Source organism: Megalobrama amblycephala, linkage group LG21 (assembly GCF_018812025.1).
Source record: "Megalobrama amblycephala isolate DHTTF-2021 linkage group LG21, ASM1881202v1, whole genome shotgun sequence".
Lineage (NCBI taxonomy): Eukaryota > Metazoa > Chordata > Actinopteri > Cypriniformes > Xenocyprididae > Megalobrama > Megalobrama amblycephala.
The window spans coordinates 13,539,644-13,563,257 of record NC_063064.1 but is presented as its reverse complement, the minus strand read 5'-3'; the positions used below and the strand labels follow the sequence as shown (position 1 = coordinate 13,563,257).

The 23,614-nt window shown below is 36.4% G+C and overlaps 1 protein-coding gene across 1 annotated transcript in view; it reads right to left on the bottom strand.

Annotated features, from left to right (window-relative positions):
• Window positions 1–23,614, bottom strand: part of magi1b (membrane associated guanylate kinase, WW and PDZ domain containing 1b) — a 1,153,738-nt gene that overhangs the window by 999,274 nt on the left and 130,850 nt on the right. Inside the window, 3 exon segments of the mRNA XM_048172252.1 lie at window positions 5,036–5,127; window positions 8,481–8,724; window positions 11,099–11,130. Coding sequence (XP_048028209.1) covers window positions 5,036–5,127; window positions 8,481–8,724; window positions 11,099–11,130 — 368 coding nt within the window.

The following is a 23,614-nucleotide window of genomic DNA, read 5'->3' as shown; positions in this document are numbered from 1 at the left end:
AAATGTTAATTTCTATGTTTCCATTGCTGCTATAAACTCCAATAACTACGGTTATGTTTACACTCAAGTTCGAGTCGCAACTTCGGTTTGAAAGGGTGTGACCTGCCCTTTGGAATGTTTCACAGTATTTAAATTCTGTTTGTTTAGTTTTTTCATAATATGGAAGTTTAATGAGACATGTTACGTTTCGTCAGCCACCGTTGGTAATCTTGTGTTTAAAGATTACTTTCCTTATGTTTATTTAGTGATGTTAAAGGTGCTGATCTTGATACTACTTTGATTTCAGCGTTTATACACTGATCAGACGTTTCATTTGTTTAATATTCTTTAACTACTTTGTCATTTCTATCACTTGTTTCGTTTAATGCTAGGGGGTTAAGAAATAACGTTAAAAGGAAAGCTCTTTTTCTTTTTGCTAAACAATTTAGGGCAGATTTTTGTTTTGTACAAGAAGCTCACTCTACTAAAGAGGAGAGTAAATTTTGGACGTCACAATGGGGTAATTTGGTGTGGTTTTCTCACGGGTCTGAACACTCGGCTGGAGTTATTACCTTAAAGAATAGATTTAATGGAGAGGTTTTACATACACAATGTGATCCTGCAGGGCATTTTATTTGCCAAGTAATTAAATATGTTGATAATATATTAATCTTGGGGAATTTATATGGATATAATCACAATCTGGATAATAATAATCTTTTTGAATCCATAGAAAATATTTTTATTGTTTGGTTAAATAAATATCCAAATGCCACTGTATTACTTGGAGGAGATTTTAATATTGTATTGGATGGTTCAATTGATAAATGGCCACCAGGTCGACCAAACATAAATAACAATAGTCTCAGAAACTTCATGGATAAATTCAATCTCATAGATATTTGGAGAGCCAAATTTCCACATAATAATTCATTTACCTGGAGCAATAAAACAGGGTCCAGTCAATCCAGAATAGACTTTTGGTTAATGTCTGAGAACTTCAATAAAGATGATGTGGTAGTTGATATTACTTCTACTCCATTAACAGACCATAAAGCTATAAGTATTAATATTAAGTTATCTAATACGAAATTGTTTCAATAATGGATCATACTGGAAACTCAACAATTCATTGTTGATGTATGATGAGGTAAAACAAGAGATTTCTAGATTGATAAGCCAATTTTGGGGTAAAGCCAACAAGGAGAATTCTTTTTGTTCAAATTGGGAACTTCTGAAATTTGAGGTCACAAAATATTTAAGAAAATTTGGAAGCCGTTTAGCCAAATACAAAAGAGCTGAAGAAACTAACATTATTGTTGAAATTACAAAATTAGCAAATAAGTGTCCAGACAGTTTATTAGATGAAGAAAAAATATTATTATCAGATCTACAAATTAAACTAGATGAATTCTATAGAAGGAAAGCTGAAGGTGCATTTGTTCGATCAAGGAGACGTTGGCTTGAAGAAGGCGAGCAAAATTCACAATACTTCTTTAATTTAGAGAGGCACCATATTAATAGTAACATTAGTAAATTAAATGTGAATGGGGTTGTAACAAAGGACCATAAACTAATCTCTAGTTATTGCTGTGAATTTTATAAGAAAATATATACCTCTAATTACTCCCCAACTATTTCTGATGCTTTTTTGAGTTCTATAGAGGTGAAAACTATTGACAAAAACGAAAGTGAACTTTGTGATATGCCTATTTCTGCTGAGGAAGTGATCAAGGCGATTAATCATCTGAAAAATAATAAATCGCCAGGTACGGACGGTTTGACCGGAGAATTTTATAAGCTATTTGCTGACGATTTGGCCCCTCTTTTACTCAAAATGTTTAATGAAAGTATTATTAATCAGTGCCTTCCTCCCACCTTAACTCAAGGATTAATCACACTAATTCCCAAACCAAAAAAAGACTTATTTCTTCTTGATAATTGGCGTCCAATTAGTTTACTCAATAATGATTATAAAGTATTTGCCCTAATTTTTGCTAAAAGACTCAAATCTGTGTTAGATTCAATTATAGAAGAAACACAATCTGGATTCATGAGGAACAGGCATATTACAAACAATATAAGATTAGTATTAGATATTTTGGATTATCCAGAATTTAATGTAGACAATGGATTTATTCTTTTTCTTGATTTCTGTAAGGCTTTTGACTCTGTAGAGCATCAGTTTATTTTTGAGTCACTTGTAAAATTTGGTTTTGGAAATTTCTTTACTAACGCAATTAAAACCCTTTATAAGAATTGCAACAGTTCAATTAAGTTGTTGGGTGGCACTTCTAGTAGATTTCATTTGTCTAGAGGGATTAGACAGGGTTGCCCTGCTTCTCCATATTTATTTTTGATAATAAGCCAACTCCTTACAAATCATGTTAAAGCCAGTGCGATTAAAGGTATGTCTATTATGAATAGAGAATTGGTTATAACGCAGTTAGCAGATGATACCACCCTTTTTCTCCAAAATGAAAACCAAATCCCTATCGCAATTAATGTTATAGAAGAGTTTTCTAAAGCATCTGGTGTCTATTTAAATGTAAAGAAGTGCGAACTTATGGCAGTTAAAGAATGTTCTGTGGCATCTTATTGTAACATTCCAGTCAAAACGGAAGTCAAATACCTAGGAATTATAGTAAGTAAGAATGAACAGAATAGAAGTTTTTCTAATTTTAATCCTATTATTCAAAACACTCAAAAGAAGTTAAATCAATGGCTTTCAAGGGATTTATCGTTAAGAGGAAGAGTTTTGATCTCCAAAGCAGAAGGTATATCTCGGCTAACTTATACAGCTATGGCTCTTCATGTTGATAATAAAATATCAAAGGAGATTGATAAGATGCTGTTTAATTTTGTTTGGAGAAATAGAATACATTATATAAGGAAAAATATTTTAATGAACTCTTATGAGAATGGTGGCCTCAACTTCCTAGACTTTACTACACTAAACAATACATTTAAATTCAATTGGATTAGACATTTTGTTAAATATCCAACTTCTATTTGGAATGTAATTCCCTTTCATATTTTATCCAGCCTAGGCGGTATACATTTCTTTCTTGTTTGTAACTTTGATATTAACAAAATACCAGTGAAGCTCTCTGCATTTCATCGTCAAGCTTTTCTTGCATGGAATCTGATTTTCAAACACAACTTCTCACCGCACCATTACATTATTTGGAATAATAAGGACATCTTATATAAACAAAAATCTATTTTCTTCGAAAATTGGTTTCACAATAATATTGTTTTAGTAGATCAGCTATTTAACTCAGAGGGTCTTCTTTTTACATATGAGGAATTCTTAAAAAAAACGAATATTCCCATAACACCAAAGGATTTTTCAACTGTTTTTGGTGCAGTTTCTTCTAGAATATGCATGTTGTATAAACAACAAAAAAGAGTTAATTATCAGCAACTTCCATGCCTCTCACCAAATCATTCCCCTGTAGGTAAAATATGTTTCTCTTGTAATAATTATAATAGATCAATAAGAGCTCTTTTCCAGAAGGATGTTGTGTCGAAACCAAATGTAATTCTATATTGGAATCAGTTTGTGAGTGATGTTGATTGGAAAAAAGTCTGGCTTCTGCCTAACCGGTATCTCTTAACAAACAAGGTTAAAGAAGTGTCTTTTAAGCTTCTCCACAAAATATACCCTGCTAAACATTATTTAATTAAGTTTAAAAAAGATATAGATGTAAGCTGTAGTTTTTGCAAGCAGAAGCCGGAGACAGCTGTTCATTTATTTTGGCACTGCCCTTATGTATCTTTTTTTTGGCAAAATGTACTTGACTTTATTGTTGGAAATGTTGATGGAAATTTTATTTTACAGTGGAAAGATGTTCTTTTAGGCATTATTGTAAACTCCAAAGATAAACAGACTTGCACTTATTTTATTAATTTTTTTATTTTAATGGCCAAATTTCATATCCATAAATGTAAATTTTCAGGTAAAAAACCATGTTTTATAGCATTTAAAAATGAAGTGAAATATTATATTGAATCTATATTGCCCTCAAAGAAACAAAAAGCTATTAGAATTTTGCAAGCATGTACACTTTTTAATGTATTCCTATAATTTTTTTTGTATATCCCCCTAGCATTTGAAATTTCTGGATTGTTGTAACTGTACGGAATGTGTTTTTTCTGTTCAATAAAATTTATTAAAAAAAAAAAAAAAAAAAAAAAAAAAGACAGAAAAAAAAAAAAAAAAAAAAAAAACCCGAGTCGTGAACCCGGATGATGTGTTCTTTTACAACAGACCCGGACGAACAACAGACCCGGAAGAGAATACAATGCTGAATAAAGTCGTAGTTTTGTTATTTTTGGACCAAAATGTATTTTAGATGCTTCAAAAACTTCTAACTAACGTAACCCACTGATGTCACATGGACTACTTTGATGATGTTTTTATTACCTTTATGGACATGGACAGTATACTGCACATACATTTTCAATGGATGGACAGAAAGCTCTCGGACTAAATCTAAAATATCTTAAACTTTGTTCCGAAGATGAAAGGAGGTCTTACGGGTTTGGAACGACATGAGGGTGAGTCATTAATGACATAATTTTCATTTTTGGGTGAACTAACCCTTTAATGTTGTTGCATTTTTATCAAATAGTATTGAAAAGCATATTAATGTGTTAACCAGTGTTGCTAACTAAAGCTAAAACTATTAAAAATGTAAAAAAAATAAACAGATTTTCACCAATTTTAAAACTGTTTGCCTTCATCGTTTCATTTTAAATGGTCCTGCGGTGAGACAAATGTGTTTTTGTGTTAAAAAATAAATATTCCATGTTGGCAGTATGACAGCTGCATGCATAATAATTATAAAATGTTTAGCCAAGTTCTATTTAAAATTGTTTTAGATGGACTACAACATCAAACAACAGGAAATAATTGCATGTCATCTACTCATAACCACCACAGATTAAACTAATTAAGCGAATAAATAACTATAATAAATATCAATAAACGATGAACATAATACTCGCAGAATTGCACAAATGAGGCCTGCACTCATTGCTTTGAACTCACCGGCTCGCCAGGTTCATTGCCTCCCAGGATCCTGAATCCAAAGCCGGTATCTTTTCTCCACAGGAAAATATCCTGCTCCTGGTAATCAGGTACTGAAAAGGAAGGAAAATAGCTTGAGATCAATTCACCTGCAGAATGACGCACAAGCTTTGATTTATAACCCGACCCTGCCTCTTTCAAGAACGGCTGCTGGTTCAAGGAAAAGCGAACAATGTCACTTTCATGATGATTGCATCTCTAGTTCTCAAACATCTGGATTTTTTCTAATTGGTTCACACCAACGAAGATGTAATATAATGGCTACTCTGCTCTAATGAATTCACAAAGCACAATCCGATTAAGGGGTATTTCCATCTGAGAAAATGATACGCACTGACACATGTGCTTAAATCTAGATTACAGATCAAGTGAAGCAGAAGAGAAAATCCAGAGGTTCTTTTGAGGCAGCCGTGCCCTTGAGCTTACACCACCGCCTGAGTACCATCTCAACCACAGCACTTCCATGTCAAATCAGTCAGGACAAGCAACAGCAGAGCTTCCCCCTCTTTTAGACTTGAAGTCCTGCAGACATCAGCAATCTGTCAGGTTTTACATTATTGACCCTGTAGCTCTCCAATGCATCACATGATGTTCTGTCGGGGGACGCTTATGCCTGCTAAGTAAGAGAGAGCTGGAAACCGTGGCTCTAGGCGGGTATTTCTGATGCGGGCTTTTACCGGAGATCTTTTTTTAAACGTGCTTACCTTTAAGAATGAACGTAAGCTAACAACAAATGCTCTGAAATTGTGATTCTGCTGCAAAGCTATTGAAATGCAGTTGGACGTGTGGAGCAGCTGCCAGAGACAAGGACCTCCGTCTCCAGTCTAACCAGATGTACAGCAATTTACTGTAACAGAGACAGGAAGTAGAATGGCTCCAGAGCCATTCAAAATGGCTGCTGCATGGGCAATTTTCCCACACCGTTCGATCTCCATTAAGAAGCAAGGACGGTTGTGGCAGACTCTGCAAATTGTGCATTATGGCAAGGATAGACCTTCAACTTTCATTCATTTGTGTTAAAGCCTCTCAATGCAGCTGTTCACTGTGTTTACTGGACTGAATGTTCTCAAGCTGGTCCTAAAATGCCAATCAGACGTCAATGATTTATCTCTCAATCCATTCAAGGACTGCCACAGTCTGATTGTGGAATGGACTCCCATTAGCCGGTTCTGTTGGGTGACTCAAAAACATACACTTCAACCAGTGAACCCCGATTCTCAAACAAATGATCATTTGGTTCTTTTTAGTGAATCAAAAACATACAGTCCAACAAGTGTAATCTAACTCCCAAATGAATTATTTCAATGAGTTGGTCCTTTTTAGAGAATTGAAAACATATGGTGCAACCAGTGTAGACGAATTTCAAAATGAATGACTCTAAAGAGTCGATTCTCTTTAGTGAATCATTAAAACGTTTATAAGCACATGTTTGCAAGAATTGTTTTAAAGGGTTAGTTTACCCAAAAATGAAAATTCTGTCATTAATTAATAATGAGGGTGTCATGTCGTTCTACACCCGTTCATCTTTGGAACACAAATTTAGATATTATTGATGAAATCCGATGGCTCAGTGAGACCTGCATTGAAAGCAAGTTAATTTACACTTTCAAATGCCCAGAAAGGTACTGAAGTTATTTTTAAAACAGTTGATGTGACTACAGAGGTTCAACCTTAATGTTATGAAGTGACGAGAATACTTTTTGTGTGCCAAAAAAACAAAATAACGACTTTATTCAACAATATCTAGTAAAGGGTGATTTCAAAACACTGCTTCATGAAGCATCGAAGCTTTACGAATATTTTGTTTCGAATCAGTGGTTCGGGGCGCCAAAGTCGTGTGATTTCAGTAAACGGGGCTTCGTTATGTCATAAGTGTTTTAAAATTTCAAGTTCACGTTACTTTGGCCAGTTTGATATGCGATCCGAACCACTGATTCGAAACAAATGATTCGTAAAGCTTCGAAGCTTCATGAAGCAGTGTTTTGAAATCGCCCTTCACTAGATATTGTTGAATAAAGTCTTATTTTGTTTTTTTGGCACACAATAAGTATTCTCGTCGCTTTATAACATTAAAGTTGAACCACTGTAGTCACATGAACTGTTTTAAATATGTCTTTAGTAGCTTTCTGGGCATTGAAAAAAAAAAAAATGATCTTGCTGGCAATGCAGGCCTCACTGAACCATTGGATTTTATCAAAAATATCTTAATTTGTGTTCCAAAGATGAACGAAGGATGAGGGTGAGTAATTAATTTTCATTTTTGGGTGAACTAACACTTTAACTTGATTATTGAACTTATATCTTTTAAATATGGAATTAAAAAAATCCATAAGTAAAAAATCCAAGGAATAGTAGTTCGAATAGTTATTAAGGACCAGAATAATTAAGATGCATCAGAAGCGGAACTGTTAAATTCTGCATGATTCCCATTCCTATAGTCCCTACATCCTCCTCCTTAAGGTACTTACTAATGAGAGACCCTAACAAAAACAGAGACAATGAAGACATTCCGAGTTAGCAACATTTTCCAACCCAAACATTGGAGCGCTCCATTCTACAGCCTCTTAACATCCGCTGAAAGATATTCCTGTTAATTAGCCCCTCTGCTCTGGCACACATGAAAGTAGTATTGGATTCACTGTCTTCCACCACTACCAATTATATGCACATTTGTCAAAAGATGTGTTCTGGAGCGCGCTGGAGCGTGTGAACGCACTGATGGCAGGGAGGAGTGTAATTGGTCAGAAGTGCCTCGCCGTTCATGTTGGCTTCTCGCTGGCGGTGAGCGAGTAGGCGAAAGCAAAGTGAAGGAAAGGAGGAATGGGAAAAGCTAATGAAAGCTTTGGAAGTACAGATGACAGGTTCATCCGAACACAGCTCTCTGATCACAACACACACAGGCGATTCAAACTGACGGCTAATGGTTTACATTAGGTTTGGACAGCTATTTGAATACTGAAAGACTACAGCCGTGTTCAAAAGAACGTTTGATGTAAATGGACTTTTTAGCGGCCTCGTCACATTTGAAATACACAAAATTACTACTTAATACACTTAATATTGAGAAACTGAATAATAAGTCTGGATGAAAAAGTGAATTTTGATGATGTATAGATCATTACATACTCTGTTACATTAAAATATAATGACAGCTGCCTTGATTTTAAACCAATCCAACAATTAATTATTTTTGTTTACACAAAGGTTAGATCATTTTTTCACCAGCAAAGATTTTCAGTCCCCAAAATGTTAATATTTAGCTTAATGGCAAAACAGAACAACCAAACAAGAAATACAGCCCCAACCAACTAACCAAACCTGATATCCCAATACCAACCCAAATATAAAGAAGAGACCCAACGATCCGCTGCCAATGCACCCGCCACCAGAATCCCATATTACTTACGCCTACTTTCATACATGCTCCTGGACTGGGCCCAGATTTTAAAGGGATCTGGTTTCTTCTGGAGAGTTCCGTCTACTGGAGGGTCCTGGGGCAGGCTTGGCAGGGGCTGGGAGGGGGGAGGTGGGGCAGCCGACTCGTTGAGCAAGGCCTGGGAGGCGTGGAGGGGAGAGTCGGTGTGGATGCTGCGCTGACTGGACACGCTGTGCTGGGAGCTGCCCTGACTGTCCTTGCGCTCCAACTGTTGCTGTGTGGGGGGAAGAAAAAAAGAGAGGAAACTTGAATAGAGAAGAAAAAAGCACCACTATCTCCGTGGTGTCTTTAAGATGGAGTGCAGGAATTGAATACATGTGGGGTAGGCAAGTAAAAAAAAAAAAAAAAGAAACAAAGAAAGAAATTTGAATGAATGAGTTGAAGGACAGAATGACGCACAACTCTCTTTACCATTCCGTCAGGATTCATTCAAGCCAAGGATTATATCAATACATTCAACTGCTATTTTAATATTCTGCCTCAACCATCATTCAACCTTAACCTCTCAACAAACACTTCTCAACAAGCAACTCAACTCAGTATTTAAGCTTCAGTTATCACATATATTATATTATATTATATTACCTGGAAATAAACCATATTTCAGAACTTAGAAAAGAAATATGTCAGATTCTGCACTATTACTAGGTCACTAATCAAATAAGCAAATTACAGTGTCTGATCATGTGACTCCTTTGTACAGATGGTCAGATGTTTAAATATGCTATTCTCAAATTAAGCTGGATAACATGATCATCAGTTCTTACCCAAAGTTACAGCTTGAGTGCTGCTGTCATTAAAGGGTTAGTTCAACCCAAAATGAAAATTAATTCATTAATTACTCACTCTCATGTCGTTCCACACCCGTAAGACTTTTTGATGAAATCCGATGGCTCGGTGAGGCTTCCATTACCAGCAAGATAATTAACGCTTTCAGATGCCCAGAAAGCTACTAAAGACATATTTAAAACAGTTCATGTGACTACAGTGGTTCAACCTTAATGTTATGAAGTGACAAGAATACTTTTTGTGCGCCAAAAAAACAAAATAATGGCGATTTCAAAACACACTGCTTCATGAAGATTTGAAGCTTTACAAATCTTTTTTTTTTCGAATCAGCGTGTATCAAACTGCCAAAGTCACGTGATTTCAGTAAACGAGGCTTCATTACATCATAAGTGTTTCGAAATTTCAATGGTTCACCACTGGGGGGCGTGACTTTGGCAGTTTGATACACGCTCCGAATCACTGATTCGAAACAAAAGATTCGGAAAGCTTCGAAGCTTCATGAAGCGGTGTTTTGAAATCGCCCATCGCTAGATATTGTTGAATAAAGTCGTTATTTTTTTTTTTTTTTGTAACATTAAGGTTGAGTCACATGAACTGTTTTAAATATGTCTTTAGTACCTTTCTGGGCATCTGAAAGAGTAAATTATCTTGCTGGCAATGCAGGCCTCACTGAGCCATCGGATTTCATCAAAAATATCTTAATTTGTGTTCTGAAGATGAACGAAGGTCTTATGGGTGTGGAATGACATGAGGGTGAGTAATAAATGACATAATTTTCATTTTTGGGTGAACTAACCCTTTAAAGTGATATGTTGACAATTTAATTTGTAAAATTTGCACTTTAATAATTTACAAACAAAAAAAGATATTATAAAAATGCAAAAAAAGAAGCATTTTCAGCCCATTATATATAATAATTATTATATAAACAATTTAATATTTTCAATTCATGTTTTAAAATTTAAATTAATTTAAATTTAATATTTATTCCAAGTAATAAATCACAATTTAACTAATGCCTCCAGAGAGGTTGGGTTATGAAATTTTTAATGTTCTCTCCTCCACTAAGTCATCTGAGGTTCTTTTTTAAACCCACGCACACACCTCTGCTTCCTTTTGCATCCCAGCACAACCTATGAATCTGTACAGCAGACATCCAGAAATTCAGCAATAAAAATCAAACCACAACTCAATAAGTAGCTAATAAATCCATCCAAATAAAACAGAGGCCATTTGAGAATTGAGAGACGTCGTCTGGCATTGAGGAGTCATACAAGCATGGACTCCATTTCAACAAAGTAGAAAGAAAAAAAAACAAGGCTGCCATTTTAACAGAAGAACACTGATTATTGTTTCTACTGTCCAGAGACTCAATGAGCTCAAACCCTCCATCTATCATCAACAGGCTGGTAGAACACAAATGATTAAAAATAAAAACACTTTTTTTTTTTTTTTTTGCTATTCTATCCCTGAAGCTCCAAGGATGGAAACCTGCTGGTTTCGTTGTTTTCGGTAAATCATTAGAGAGCTATTACAGGATGCCCATGTGACCAATAAATTCAGCCCTCCTCCCAGGGGTGAACACCACCCTCCCAACATTGACCACATGGTTTCGTGTTTGCATTGAAGTGCATATCAGATTCTCTCTGCCATAGCAGTGACATTGTAAAACCTCTTTTGAACACTAGACCAATGCCACGGTCAATGAGCAAAGCAATCAGAAACAACGTGGAGAAGATTAACATAAAAATGGTTGTGAAGAGAAAAGAACAGACTGAGAATAAAACATCTGTACTCACCAGTTTGGGGCTCTTCTTCGCAGGTGCCACCCCTACAAAAAGCGAAAGAGACAGAAATATTAATTGTGTGTGCACAAAGATTTCACCTTCCCCACAGGCACAGATCTGAAAGCAATCCCAAGACAGATGGATGACTCCAATCAGGGCGCGTGGAGCGGCAGCAGCCCCGTCTCTCTTTCCGTTTCTTCTCTCGTTCCTTTACTCCGACAGCACATAAAGAGGGCAGCACGGACTATCCGCATCAGAGGACCGACCCCCATTACCCTGATTAAATGCTAAGCAGACCCCATGAACTTAAAGGAACAGTTCGGTCTTTCTTGCGTAAAACACAAAAGAAGATATTTAACAGAATGTCCCAGCTGCCATTTTCCATATAATGAAAGTGAATGGGCACGATTCACTTTCACTGTACAGGAAAAAAGCAGCCGGGACATTCTGCGAAATATTTCCTTTTATGGTCTACGCAAGATTCGGAATGACGTGATGCCAGAAATTTCATTTCAGGGAGAAAAATCCCTTTAAACCTACCAGACACTGCGTGAGACATGAAGACAGAAAAAGAGGAGAGCGAAAGATAAAGAGAACGAACGAGACACAGGAAGAGAAACAGAGAGGGGCTTATGCCCAGACAGGTGCTAAGCTATTACCCATGGAGAAGGAGTCCAAGATACTGAACATTAAATTATAGGCAACGGTCAGTTCCCCTCTTACTGAAACCATCTTCCAGCGTCCCTGCCCCTCGCGATGTTGCTGCCGAAGGATCCTGCATCTAGAGCCAGTCCTTGATTCTCCTGTCTTTTGAGCTTCTCTTTTTTCTATCCCTCTCCCTCTCCCTCTCTCTCTCCTTCTTCTTTTTTGCCCTCCCCCTCCTTGTTTCGATGTGCATCACCCTCGCTCCGTCTTCATGTGTTTGCTGCTTCTCTCTCCCCGACGCGAGCGTTCTCGCGCTCGCTTTACCATCATGCTCCCTCCTCTGAACGCTGATTCCCTCCCACTTCTACATGCGTTAATGTGCCATCGCCCCCTCCCACGCCTCCATCAGAAAGGCTGAATATGACAGGCCATGCATAAATTATGCATTCATACATAAATAGATGTGCACGTCATTTATAGCAGGAGGAAACGAATGCATTTCAATGTCGGTAAGATTCATTAGTGTGATCGTTAGTTGTGATTTCGCAGCTGGGTGTGCGTTTCACTGCGTGGTGCTGTAAGATCCTGATCGGCCCTCTGATTCCAGTCTGGCCTGGAAATAAGGCTGGTTACTATGAAGCTGTTCCCTTGAGAGCAAGTCGTCTGCGTGTGAGCGCGCCCACGGTAACACACATGCGCACTCGCGTCATTCGTCACAAGCAGCGTCCAGCCTGTCCTGCACACATTGTTCTCTCTATCAAACAAAGTGCTTCTGCTCTTTATTCTGATACAACTTCAGGTATTCAATCGCCTTTTCCGGCAAAAATTGACCTGCCCCATAAAGCCCTGCCCCCAACCTGAATCATTATCCCCAAAACAAACAATCGTCCTCTGCAGTCTGCCGCCTCCCTCTCTTCTCTATGCCCGTCTCCACTACAGCCCATTAATTGTTAAAAGTTTCTGCAGCATTGCTACACGCCTTCTTTGCGAACACATTCTCTTTATGTATTCACTTCAAATCTCGCACATTGGTTTGTTTGGTAGAGGAATTTTACTGAAACTGGCAATGGTAATTGTAATATTGATTTGGATAAATGTTGATAATTCCTGACCTCAAGTGTAATTTCTATAATATTTTCCCTGCTCGGACAAACTATTCCACCGTGGCACAGCAACAAGAATGCATAAAAAAGAATGAATCTATGCTATTTTATGAGTTTAAGAGTGAGTCTGATTTTATAACCCGGTTGAATGTCTGGAGGTCGTTGCTTATAGAGGAGAAATGCTGCCTAATACCTTGTAATCAATCAATCCATTTCACTTTACTGGGAACATAATGGCTTTATCTGAATCCCATAAAGCAGTACTGCTTGCTGAATGAAAATCAAACAAAGTGACTAATGCATTAAAAGTGGATGACTCTTATTGTGATTGCTGCTTAACTCTTGGACCTGTTTCAAATCCTTTAGTCAAGCACTTTGAGGTATTTTCAAGACCCCTGCCATTTCTGCTCAGCCCTCCTTTGTTCAGAACTGATTCCGTATGAGCTCTACTAGAGTTGTCTCTACTAGAGTTGAAATTTTAAAAATGTGACACTTTGAGCACTGTTGAGCGGATTCGTAAACACCTTGATTGGCCATTGTGTTCTTGTGCTCATCGGATATGTGATTGGCTTCAATAACGTTGTAAATAGTCATCCTAACGCTCTTCACCTAGTGCTTACACAGATACACACGGGAACGTTTGAAAGCAGGCGTCTATCGCGGACCTGCTTTCAAAACACTTTCAAATTCAAACACTCCCGTGCGTTGATCATTGTAGCCAATCACAGACATATCCGATGAGCTCGTGAACACAATGGCCAATCAGAGGTGTTTACGAATCTGCTCAACAGCGTTCAAAGAGTCGCATTTTTAAAATTTCAGTACACTGTAAACCCAAACGCTCAAAATACTTGATTGGTTTGAGTAGGACAAACTTAAATTGAACAAATTAGTTCAGTTAAATTAACTGCTATGTGTATTTAGAACTTTCTTTTTCTTTTGAGTTCACAGCACTGACATATTTCAAGTAAACTTAACTATTTCATTGTTTTGAGTTGTATGAACACATTTCTTTTAATTTAGACTAACTTAAGTTTAACTGAAACTGGACTGGGATTTCTATTTCCCAGCATGCTTTGCCCATGGCACGCGAAAGGGAGAGTAAATGCTAAAATTAAGTGTTATATAATGTTTTTTGCACAAGATTAATTGTAAGGGAGATTTAGTAGTGATTAATGTTTCGTCATGCTAATTTAGAAGAGTTTCTGTTAATGTGGGTTTTTGAAGAGTTACCATCATGGTGACAAGGCTTGGTTTGAGAGCAGGTAAGTTACATGTTTTAAGTTGCTGTACTTATACAGTAAGTGTTATGCCATGCTACTGTTAACATGTTAGCAAATTAGCAAGTTGCCATTTTCTGTATTTTTTAGGGTTTACAGTGAAGTAAATAACTCATTTGATTGGCAAGAACTCAAATTAAAAAAGTTAAATTAACTAAATATTTTATGTTAATTGCTATAAAAATGTATGAGTTAGCTAACTTAGTATTTCAAGTTAGGAGGAATTAACATGTATGAGTACTACAAACTCAAAACTTGATAGTTCTGCTTACTTAAAGCTGCTGTCTGCAACTTTTTTGTGTTCAAAATTTACAAAAATTATATAATGAGAATATACAACATGAATCCATTTTCCAAATTGTGCTTTTGTCTTACCCTGAATCATTATGGTACCAAAGTGTTTATATTCGGACTATTTCAGACCGGACTGGTAGGACTCGCTGCAGAGTATCACAGTAACTGCGTGACTCGCCATAGACATACACTGAGAAAGTAGCTACGGCTACAATGTTCTTCCGCAAGACGCATGCAGTTCTGTTTATTAACCGCTAGAGGGCCAAAAATCGCGGACTGCAGCTTTAAAATTGGGAACATCATAACTCAAAAAAATTTTATGTAACTGATTACCTCAAATTTTTTGAGTTAGCCCAACTTATTCGGGTTTACAGTGTACCGACTGGTAATGAAGTTGATAACAATTCGTCATTTATTTAGAGCCTTGAGCAGAACATCAAAGAACATGACAACTGACTAAGATGAGTTATGTTTCGGTTCTGCACAAAAGTCAAGAAATTAGGTTAAGTAATTCAGCTCCTGCCCAAACTCAAACTAACAAAATTGTTGGCGTGAGAGACTAAGCCAGTTAATAAAACCCAATTGGCATATGAGCTTCCTCCATAACTGTGTTAAACATGCAGGAGTTGATCAGCAGCAACACTGGTGACAGGTCAGCGTGAATCATGTCAGGCACAGAGGAAACTAATAAGAAGGTTTAGCAAGAGAAGATTATCGTGCACTGCATGTGCACGTGCATGTGGATAAGGGCATGAAGAGAGTGAAGGGTTTGTACTGGTCCCCCCTTCCTCTGCCAGGCTGATAGGAACAGATTCTGACGGTCAAGACCATCTGTCAATGATGTAGTCTGACACACAGAGGAATGAAAGACAGTCTCCCAGGAGCGGCCGCAGCATGAATCTGGTGCGGAGAGTATGACAGCAGACGCAAAACCATTTTCTTGCAAGACTATTGTGCGGTTCCAAAAACTTGTCAGATCCTTATGTAGACAGCATTCTAGGGCATCACAAACAGTGAAGTCTGTTACAAAAGGTAGGCAACTTAATTAAGCTGCCTGCTGCAAAATTCTAAGGCAGCATCAGATTTAATGAGAAGGCAATGCCATTATGCTTTTTAAAACCTCTGTGACCCAACTTGGTGGACAAAGTGGGAGAAATGTTGTTGATTATAAATATACTTCTTCATTTAATACTCAAAAGTATCAATAAAAATAGTGCAATGTAATAAAGATGTATTATTTTACCCAATAATGAACTGATAAATTCAAGATGGCGGACGAAGTGTGAGACATTTTATAAATACACTTCCTTCAATACTAATATCAATAAAAATTGTTTAGTGTAAAGGCCTTTTCATACCAAGATTGTTAACTATAATAACAATTATACAATATTAGTGTCCACACCACTGGATGATAATGTTCTGTTTAAAAGCTCGCACTGCAGATATGTTGTCTGCCGCTTTAAATACTCTGAAAAGTAATTTCAACAATATCTTCACTCTATGTAATAATAGTTGATGTGTGGCATTTCCTATTCTAACATAATTAGAGTGGCTATTAAATAGTTATGTAAATGTTGATTATGAATATACTTAATTTAGTACTGAAAGGTATCAATACAAAAAAAAACTATTTAGTAATTAAAACATATTATTTTACCCAATAATGTATTTTGACATGTTCTGAGATAATCCAAGATGGAAGACAAAGTTAGATAGTTCCCAAATTAAATTATCGTTTTGATGAAATCTGAGGCTTTCTGTCCCTTCATAGACAGCTACGCAATTACCGCTTTGACGCTTCAAAAAGTTCTTAAAGAGATCGTAAAACTAAACCATATAAATTGAGTGGTTTATTCCAAATGAAGAGGCAGGATCGCTTTATATGATGAACAGATTGAAAAGCTTCCTTTGAGCTTTACTTTGTTCTTAAGAGTCAATTAGGTTCGTTTGAGCTTCTGTTTATGTTCGCTGATCAATGTTTACATGTGAATAAAAGCCTAAATTAAATCTGTTCATCATATAAAGCTTCTGAAAATTTGGACTAAACCACTTAATTCATATGGATTAGTTTTACGATCTCTTTGTGAACTTTTTGAAGCATCAAAGTGTCAGTTGCATAGCTGTCTATGGATGGACAGAAAGCTCTCAGATTTCATCAAAAAGATCTTCATTTGTGTTCCAAAGATGATCAAAAGTCTTATAGGTTTGGAACGACATGAGGGTGAGTAATTAATAACAAATTTTTATTTTTAGGTGAACTATCCCTTTAAGTATCAGTAATACATTATTTAGTGTAAGATGGTAGACCAAGATAAATTTTGTTTCTAAATATAATTCACTCAAAATCAATTTCGATCAATAGTTAGTCCAGCCACCCATGTGACATGATATTTGTAATGTAGATTGTTTCACATTGTTCTCATGGCATTCCATGTGAGTTACAAACTGGCCTAATACAGCTGCCTATGTAGGCTGCTCACTAGGTTTTAGAGCACAGCTTATGTGTGCACGGTTGTTGTGTGTACATTAGAATATTCTTAACATGACATGGCCTGCAATTGGAGGTGACAGGCCATGAGGTGATGTTAAAATAGCCCTGTGCATACACCAGTGCATGCGCACACACAGCTCTGATGGCTATCGTACAACTTCCCCTCCATTGCTTGTGTGGATTCAGTAGGTCTGCACAAACATGTCAATCAAAATTCATTCAAGGGTAATACAAAATGAAAGAATAAGATGCAGAGTGGACTTGAAAACACCTGCCTGCCTCTGTCTGTCTGTCTGTCTGTCTGTCCTCACTGCCTGCTGGCATTTGTTCCAGAATGTGATGCGCCTGCATGTTGTGTGCAAGACAGACCCCTCCGCTTTATCATTTTAACAGGAAACCCCACCGCAAAGTGCAGCAGAGCATCGTCATGGAAACAAGGTGTGAAATCATGTGATTGGTGGGTTCTATGCTTCAACCCTTTAGCAAGCCAAAGGGTGAGCAGTCAGGGAGAAGACGCTCCCCACAACCATTATCTAAACATATTTTTCACCAAAAACCATCTTGATTTGATTTAGAGCCAGATGACCACTTCTTTTGGACTGTTGCTATCTCAAGCGCCATTCATTTTTGCTGTTGGACAAATCAGCAAAAATTAATGCAAAAGGGGCAAAAAAACTTGCTGGAATCCTTCCTTTAAAACATTAAATCAAGTTACTTTTGTATACACCACCAATCATGGTTGTATTTGTCCAGCCAGAAAAGAGAAACGAGACTGCAATGCTGTTCCATGCTGAAAAGACCAGCTTAGATTAATTTCCCTGCTGATTTTAGGGGCCGATCACATCAAGGACAATAAATAAAACGCCAACTATAGCTGCAAAAGTTTTAATAATCATTCTAGTTCTGTAAGAATAGGGCAGTCCACATTACAACTACTGTATAAAAATAATGACACCGAGAAAATATATTGTTAGAATCACTTTCAGAACAAACTTTTCCAGATGATGAACGATAAAAACGTTGAAAGCCAATCAGAATCCAACTGATTTTAAATTTCTTAAAGGATTAGTCCACTTTTAAATAAGCTTTTCCTGATAATTTACTCACCCCCACGTCATCCAAGATGTTCATGTCTTTCTTTCTTCAGTCGAAAAGAAATTAAGGTTTTTGATGGAAACAGGATGTTTTTCCATATAGTGGACTTCAATGGGCACCAAACAGTTGAAGGTCAAAATTAGTTTCAGTGCAGCTTCAAACTGTTCTACACGATCCCAGACGAAATAAGAGACTTATCTAGAGAAACCATCACTCATTTTCTAAAAATTTTTTTAATTTTATACATTTTAACCAGAAATGCTCATCTTTGAACTAAAGTTTTGAACTAAATTTATATGCAATATGCTAGTTCAATAGTAGATAACAATTAGTTCAAACTTTGACCTGTGGAGGGCAGTAATACGCTTAGCAGTGTCTACACTGCTGGAATTCTAATAGAGAAGAAGAAGAGAGCTAGTTCAAGATGAGCATTTCTGGTTAAAATGTATAAAATTTAATTTATTTTTTTTAGAAAATGAGTGATTGTTTCTCTAGATAAGACCCTTATTTCTCGTCTGGGATCGTGTAGAACAATTTGAAGCTGCAGTGAAACTAGTTTTGACCTTCAACGGTTTGGTGCCCATTGAAGTCCACTATATGGAGAAAAATCCTAGAATGTTTTCATCAAAAACTTTAATTTCTTTTCGACTGAAGAAAGAAAGACATGAACATCTTGGATGACATGGGGGTGAGTAAATTATCAGGAAAAGTTTATTTAAAAGTGGACTAATCCTTTAAGCATTTAAAATGGCAGATGTAAACACAGCTTGCGCATATATTAAACAGAATGTTATCGTCAGTGGTGTGGACACTGTAATAAAATGATTTTTGGAAGATTACTGGAGTAAATTTTACAAGAAAATACTATTTGAGTCTTTCTATTCCATGTTTAATTCAATGTGTTACTTGCCATTTCTTTGTAATTAATTACTAGCGATTTCTGATTAAAAATTGTTTTTACACCAAATTTTTTATCGTTATTATCTTGATTTGGTGTTGGATAAAACATGCACAATCTTTCTTGTGAAGTTAACCAATGAAGTCTTACTGGTTAAAATAGCTAAGATGCCAGGTGGGAATCAGCATCCAAACCAAAACATATTATTTTGGTCTTTTCAACAGACAGGAAGCAGACAGCTAATCATGAGCTTCACTTTATGTTGACAATAGAAACAATCAATGTTTTCTATGAATTGAGTGATTAAGAAGAGTACACCATGAAAATGCATTGGAATATTTGCAGTGACTTTAAATCAAGAAACTTTATATGGAATAATGGATTTATAAGAACCTAGTATTCATTCATGAGATGAAAATTTGTTCAATGATAGAACGTTTTTTTTTCCTGGAGATATCCGTGCAGAAAGCTATCCGTTAGCATTCCCTGTTCCCTCCATGACATTCAGAGAGGAGACGCACCCTGTACAACAAATACGTGTTTCATTCTTAGTGCGAATAGTTTAACATTTTCTGATTTGTTTTGTGTTTTCATTTCCCTCTTGGTGTGAATAAGCCTTAACACACTTATTTGGATGCTTGGAAAAGCAGCTAATGAGACCAGACTAGTCGATGCCTGTGTAGAAGCCGGTTTCATATCTGCTGGGGAAATCAAGATGTGTGCTGTCATGATTGATGTCTCATAAAGGGAGCGGATCAGATAGTAGAATGCACCTTTTCATTTCATCACGCTATCCATAGCTGAAGCATCCCTCACTTTCTTTCTCAAAGCGGCAGATTCTGATCAACACCAGCAGGAGGAATTGCAACGAGGCTAGAAACGGCCTTCTATATGTCGCGACGCTAGTTATTCCACACTGACGTAAATAGATAAACATACACACACACACTTCAGGGAGACAGAATGGACTTTTGGGCCACTAACTCAAAGCCATAATGTATTCAAGCTTGCAAACGCACATTGTGTTGAACTGATTACCCCGGGCATAACAGATGCATGAATCTCCTTTATACTGAGCATTTGCGAGCGTGACATTTAGACCTGAACAGCTGAGAAACATCTAGAGGAAAAACTGACAGCGGTCAAGCCTCATGGGAGAAAAAAAGTCAACGATGACAGCCTAACATTGGAAACCAGAGGTTTGGTTTTATTCTCTGTCGAGCATCAGATAATTGCATAATGTTTGGTTCTTAAAGGAATATTTTCTGAATTTAGCACAAGATGGCACTTGTGGAATAATGTTGATTACTAGAAAATTTAATTTTCATTAGTTCTTTTTCTTCAGAAAAGCAAAAATCTGGGTTACAGTGCGGCACGTACAATGGAAGTTAATGGGGCCAATCCGTAAATGTTAAAACACTCAATATTTTTTAGTGATATGTATACGTGTTTTTTTATGGTAAATTATTAAATTATTTAAAATCTATATTTATAAAAGTATTACATAATTCAACTTATTTAAAAATGATTTTTTTTAACAAATGCTGTCAATTGATCTTAACCTGTAATCAACCCAGAATAGTTCTCTAAGGAAAACCGCAGTTACAGTGCAACTCGAACAGTCTCCTTTTTAGTAGGAGAGCAAAATGTTCAAATAATGATGTAATATTTTAAACCACCAACCTAACCTGCACCCCCCAAAAAGGGACACAAGCTATGAGAGTTCATATATATACACACACACACACACCAGTCAATTATCCAGAAAACCTACTGAGCCAGCAGTGCTTTTCCTGCAATGAGAAATGCGTTTTAATAGGCTAAACATGGTGCAATTTTTACACGCGAGTATGTGTGCGTATATGTGTTTTAGAGGAATGAAGAGACATATCATGTTTCTACCCTTTAGATCTTTCTTCAGACTCTAGCCTACTCTAATTGGTAGGCCACTGATGGGTGAGTGTTGATGAAAAGGAATGTTGTGTGTGTGTTTGTGTGCTTATTTGTGTGTGGTGGGATTTGCTGCCTGACATTAAGGCCAGCAATTAAAGGTGAGATGTGAGCACAGAGAGTACTTGAAACATCCCAGACACATTTCACAGACATAAGAGAATGCCTGTGGTGTGTACTCAGCTTGAACCACTGAACTTGGATTACTCCAATGACAATTAAAGCAGTTTTAACATAAATGTTTTTATCTTTTTATCCTTAGACCAACATATAGTGTTAGTCAAGGTATTTTGCACAAAAAAAATAGTCAAATTTTCAGCAAATTTTCGAACTCATCATTACTCCAGTCTTCAGTGTCACATGATCCTTCAGAAATCATTCTAATATGCTGATCTGCTGCTCAAGAAACATTTAATGTGTACAATTGTACAAAATATTTGTGTACAATATTTTTTTTTCAGGATTATTTGATGAATAGAAAGTTCAAAAGAACAGTGTTTATCTGAAATCTAATCTTTTGTAACATTATAAATGTCTTTACTGCCACTTTTGATTGATTTAATGCATCCTTGCTGAATAAAAGTATTCATTTCTTTAATTTCTTTTCAAAAAAAATAAAAATAAAAATTCTTACTGACCCCAAACTACCGTTTAGTGTATAATGCTACAGAAGCTTTGTATTTCAGATAAATGCTGTTCGTTTGAACTTTCTATTCATCAAGGAATCCTGAAAAAAAAGTACACAACTGTTTTCAACATTGAAAATAATCATAAATGTTTATTGAGCAGCAAATCAGCATATTAGAATGATTTCTGAAGGATCATGTGACACTGAAGACTGGAGTAACGATGCTGAAAATTCAGCTTTGCATCACAGGAATAAATTACTTTGTCAAATATATTTAAATAGTACACAGTTATTTTAAATTGTAATAATATTTCACAATATTACTGTTTTTTACTGTATTTTTAATTAAATAAATCTAGCCTTGGTGAGCAGACGAAACTTCTTTTAAAAACATTAAAAATCTTAGTGGTTCCAAACTTTTGGACTGTACTGTGTGTGTATATATATATATATATATATATATATATATATATATATATATATATATATAATTTTTTTTTTTTTTAATCTGCGCTATAACAGAATAAAATACTTACTGTTGTTTATTTCTGGTTGTATTTAAAGTGTATTGCAATAGAGCATGTAAGCCACGTATAAGCCAGATATAAAACAGGTCATTTCTGTCCTGCCATCTTATTCTGCTTCATGCAGTTTGTGCATAAATTGCACTACAAGTTATGTGACGTCAGTTCAGTAGGCCATCAAATCCTGGAGGACAACTTGGTTTTTTTGCTTTACTGAAAATAGCTAGGCGGCAGCTCTATTGATGAGCCATAAAAGATATAAGCACTGCATACTCTTTTGTTTACATGCTGGTAACTGTCCCAAATGACAAATGGGGATGTGTTAATACAACAGACTCTGGCCTTGCAATTGGCATGCAGCAATTTCATGGCCCTGTTAAAAGCACTTACACAAGACAGATAAAAGCGCTTTCAATTCATCAAATTAATAATCCGAGTGCCGGGCTCTGACTGAATGCTCTGAAAACAGGCAAAACAGGATTTTGAAGCTCTGAGCTTCTGGGAGGCTTTTGGATTTGTGAGCAAAACTCTTGGAGTAATTCTTTCAAACTGTAACTTTCAAGATGCTGGTATTCAGTGTTTTCTCTCTTTTTAACACACACACACACATGCACACAGAGTCTCACTATTCCTCTTAGTCTGTTTCTCTCGGTTTCTTTCATTCTCTTTTGCGGTCTCTGGACTATAGAGGCAGTGGTTTCCCACCAAAAGCAAGTAACGTTGACATTTCTATCTCGACTTCCTCTCCCAAAATTCAAGATAAAGAGAAAAAGCTGTGTGGAAGTGTCAGATAGGGGTTAACAGACAGCTGATTTTGGTGGCCCTCAAGGGAAAAGCAGATGTCACAGACTTCATATTCATGATTGGCACAGACCTCTCACCTGAGACTGTCTCTGTCTGGACACTTTCCTGTCATTCTCTCTTCATCTCAAGTGCACAAGCTCTCATTCAGAAACAATGACTGAACAGCCTTTTCTCTCACTCTTCCCTTGCTTTACGTGTCTTCTTTACTCTCAAGAAGTATAGGTCCACATTGCAAGACCCTTTTCACATTCCCAGGCTTGGAACTTAGAAGAAAACAATTCCAGAGTGAGAAAGAAAGTGTAGTAGATTTATAAAAGCAGAAATATGTGATCAAAAAGGGCCAAAAAGCACCCACTTAAACAGGATACTGGCATCTGGCTGAATTGTGAACCAACCACAGTTCATTATTTTAAATAACATTTAGGAGTGGGACAATCAAAAATGGGATACAACTCGAGGAATAGACCGTTTGATTGGTAGGGATGCATTAGTACGAAAGTTTGGGGTCAGTACTTTAAAAAAAAAAAAATGTTTTAATCATGAAGGACACATTACATTGATCAAATATTACTGTTTTACTGTTTCCTGGGTGTATAGGACTTTCTTCTTTCTGATGAACACAATCAGATAAATATTAATAAATATCCTGACGCAGCCGAGCTTTATAATGGCAGTGAACAGGGTTCACGAGTATGATAAAGGCCTTCTGAAGCAAAGTGATGCGTTTGTATAGAAATAAAAATCTATATTTAACATACTTAACATTTCAAACTCATGAAAGTGAATTAGTCGTTTAATAATGCCATAAACCCT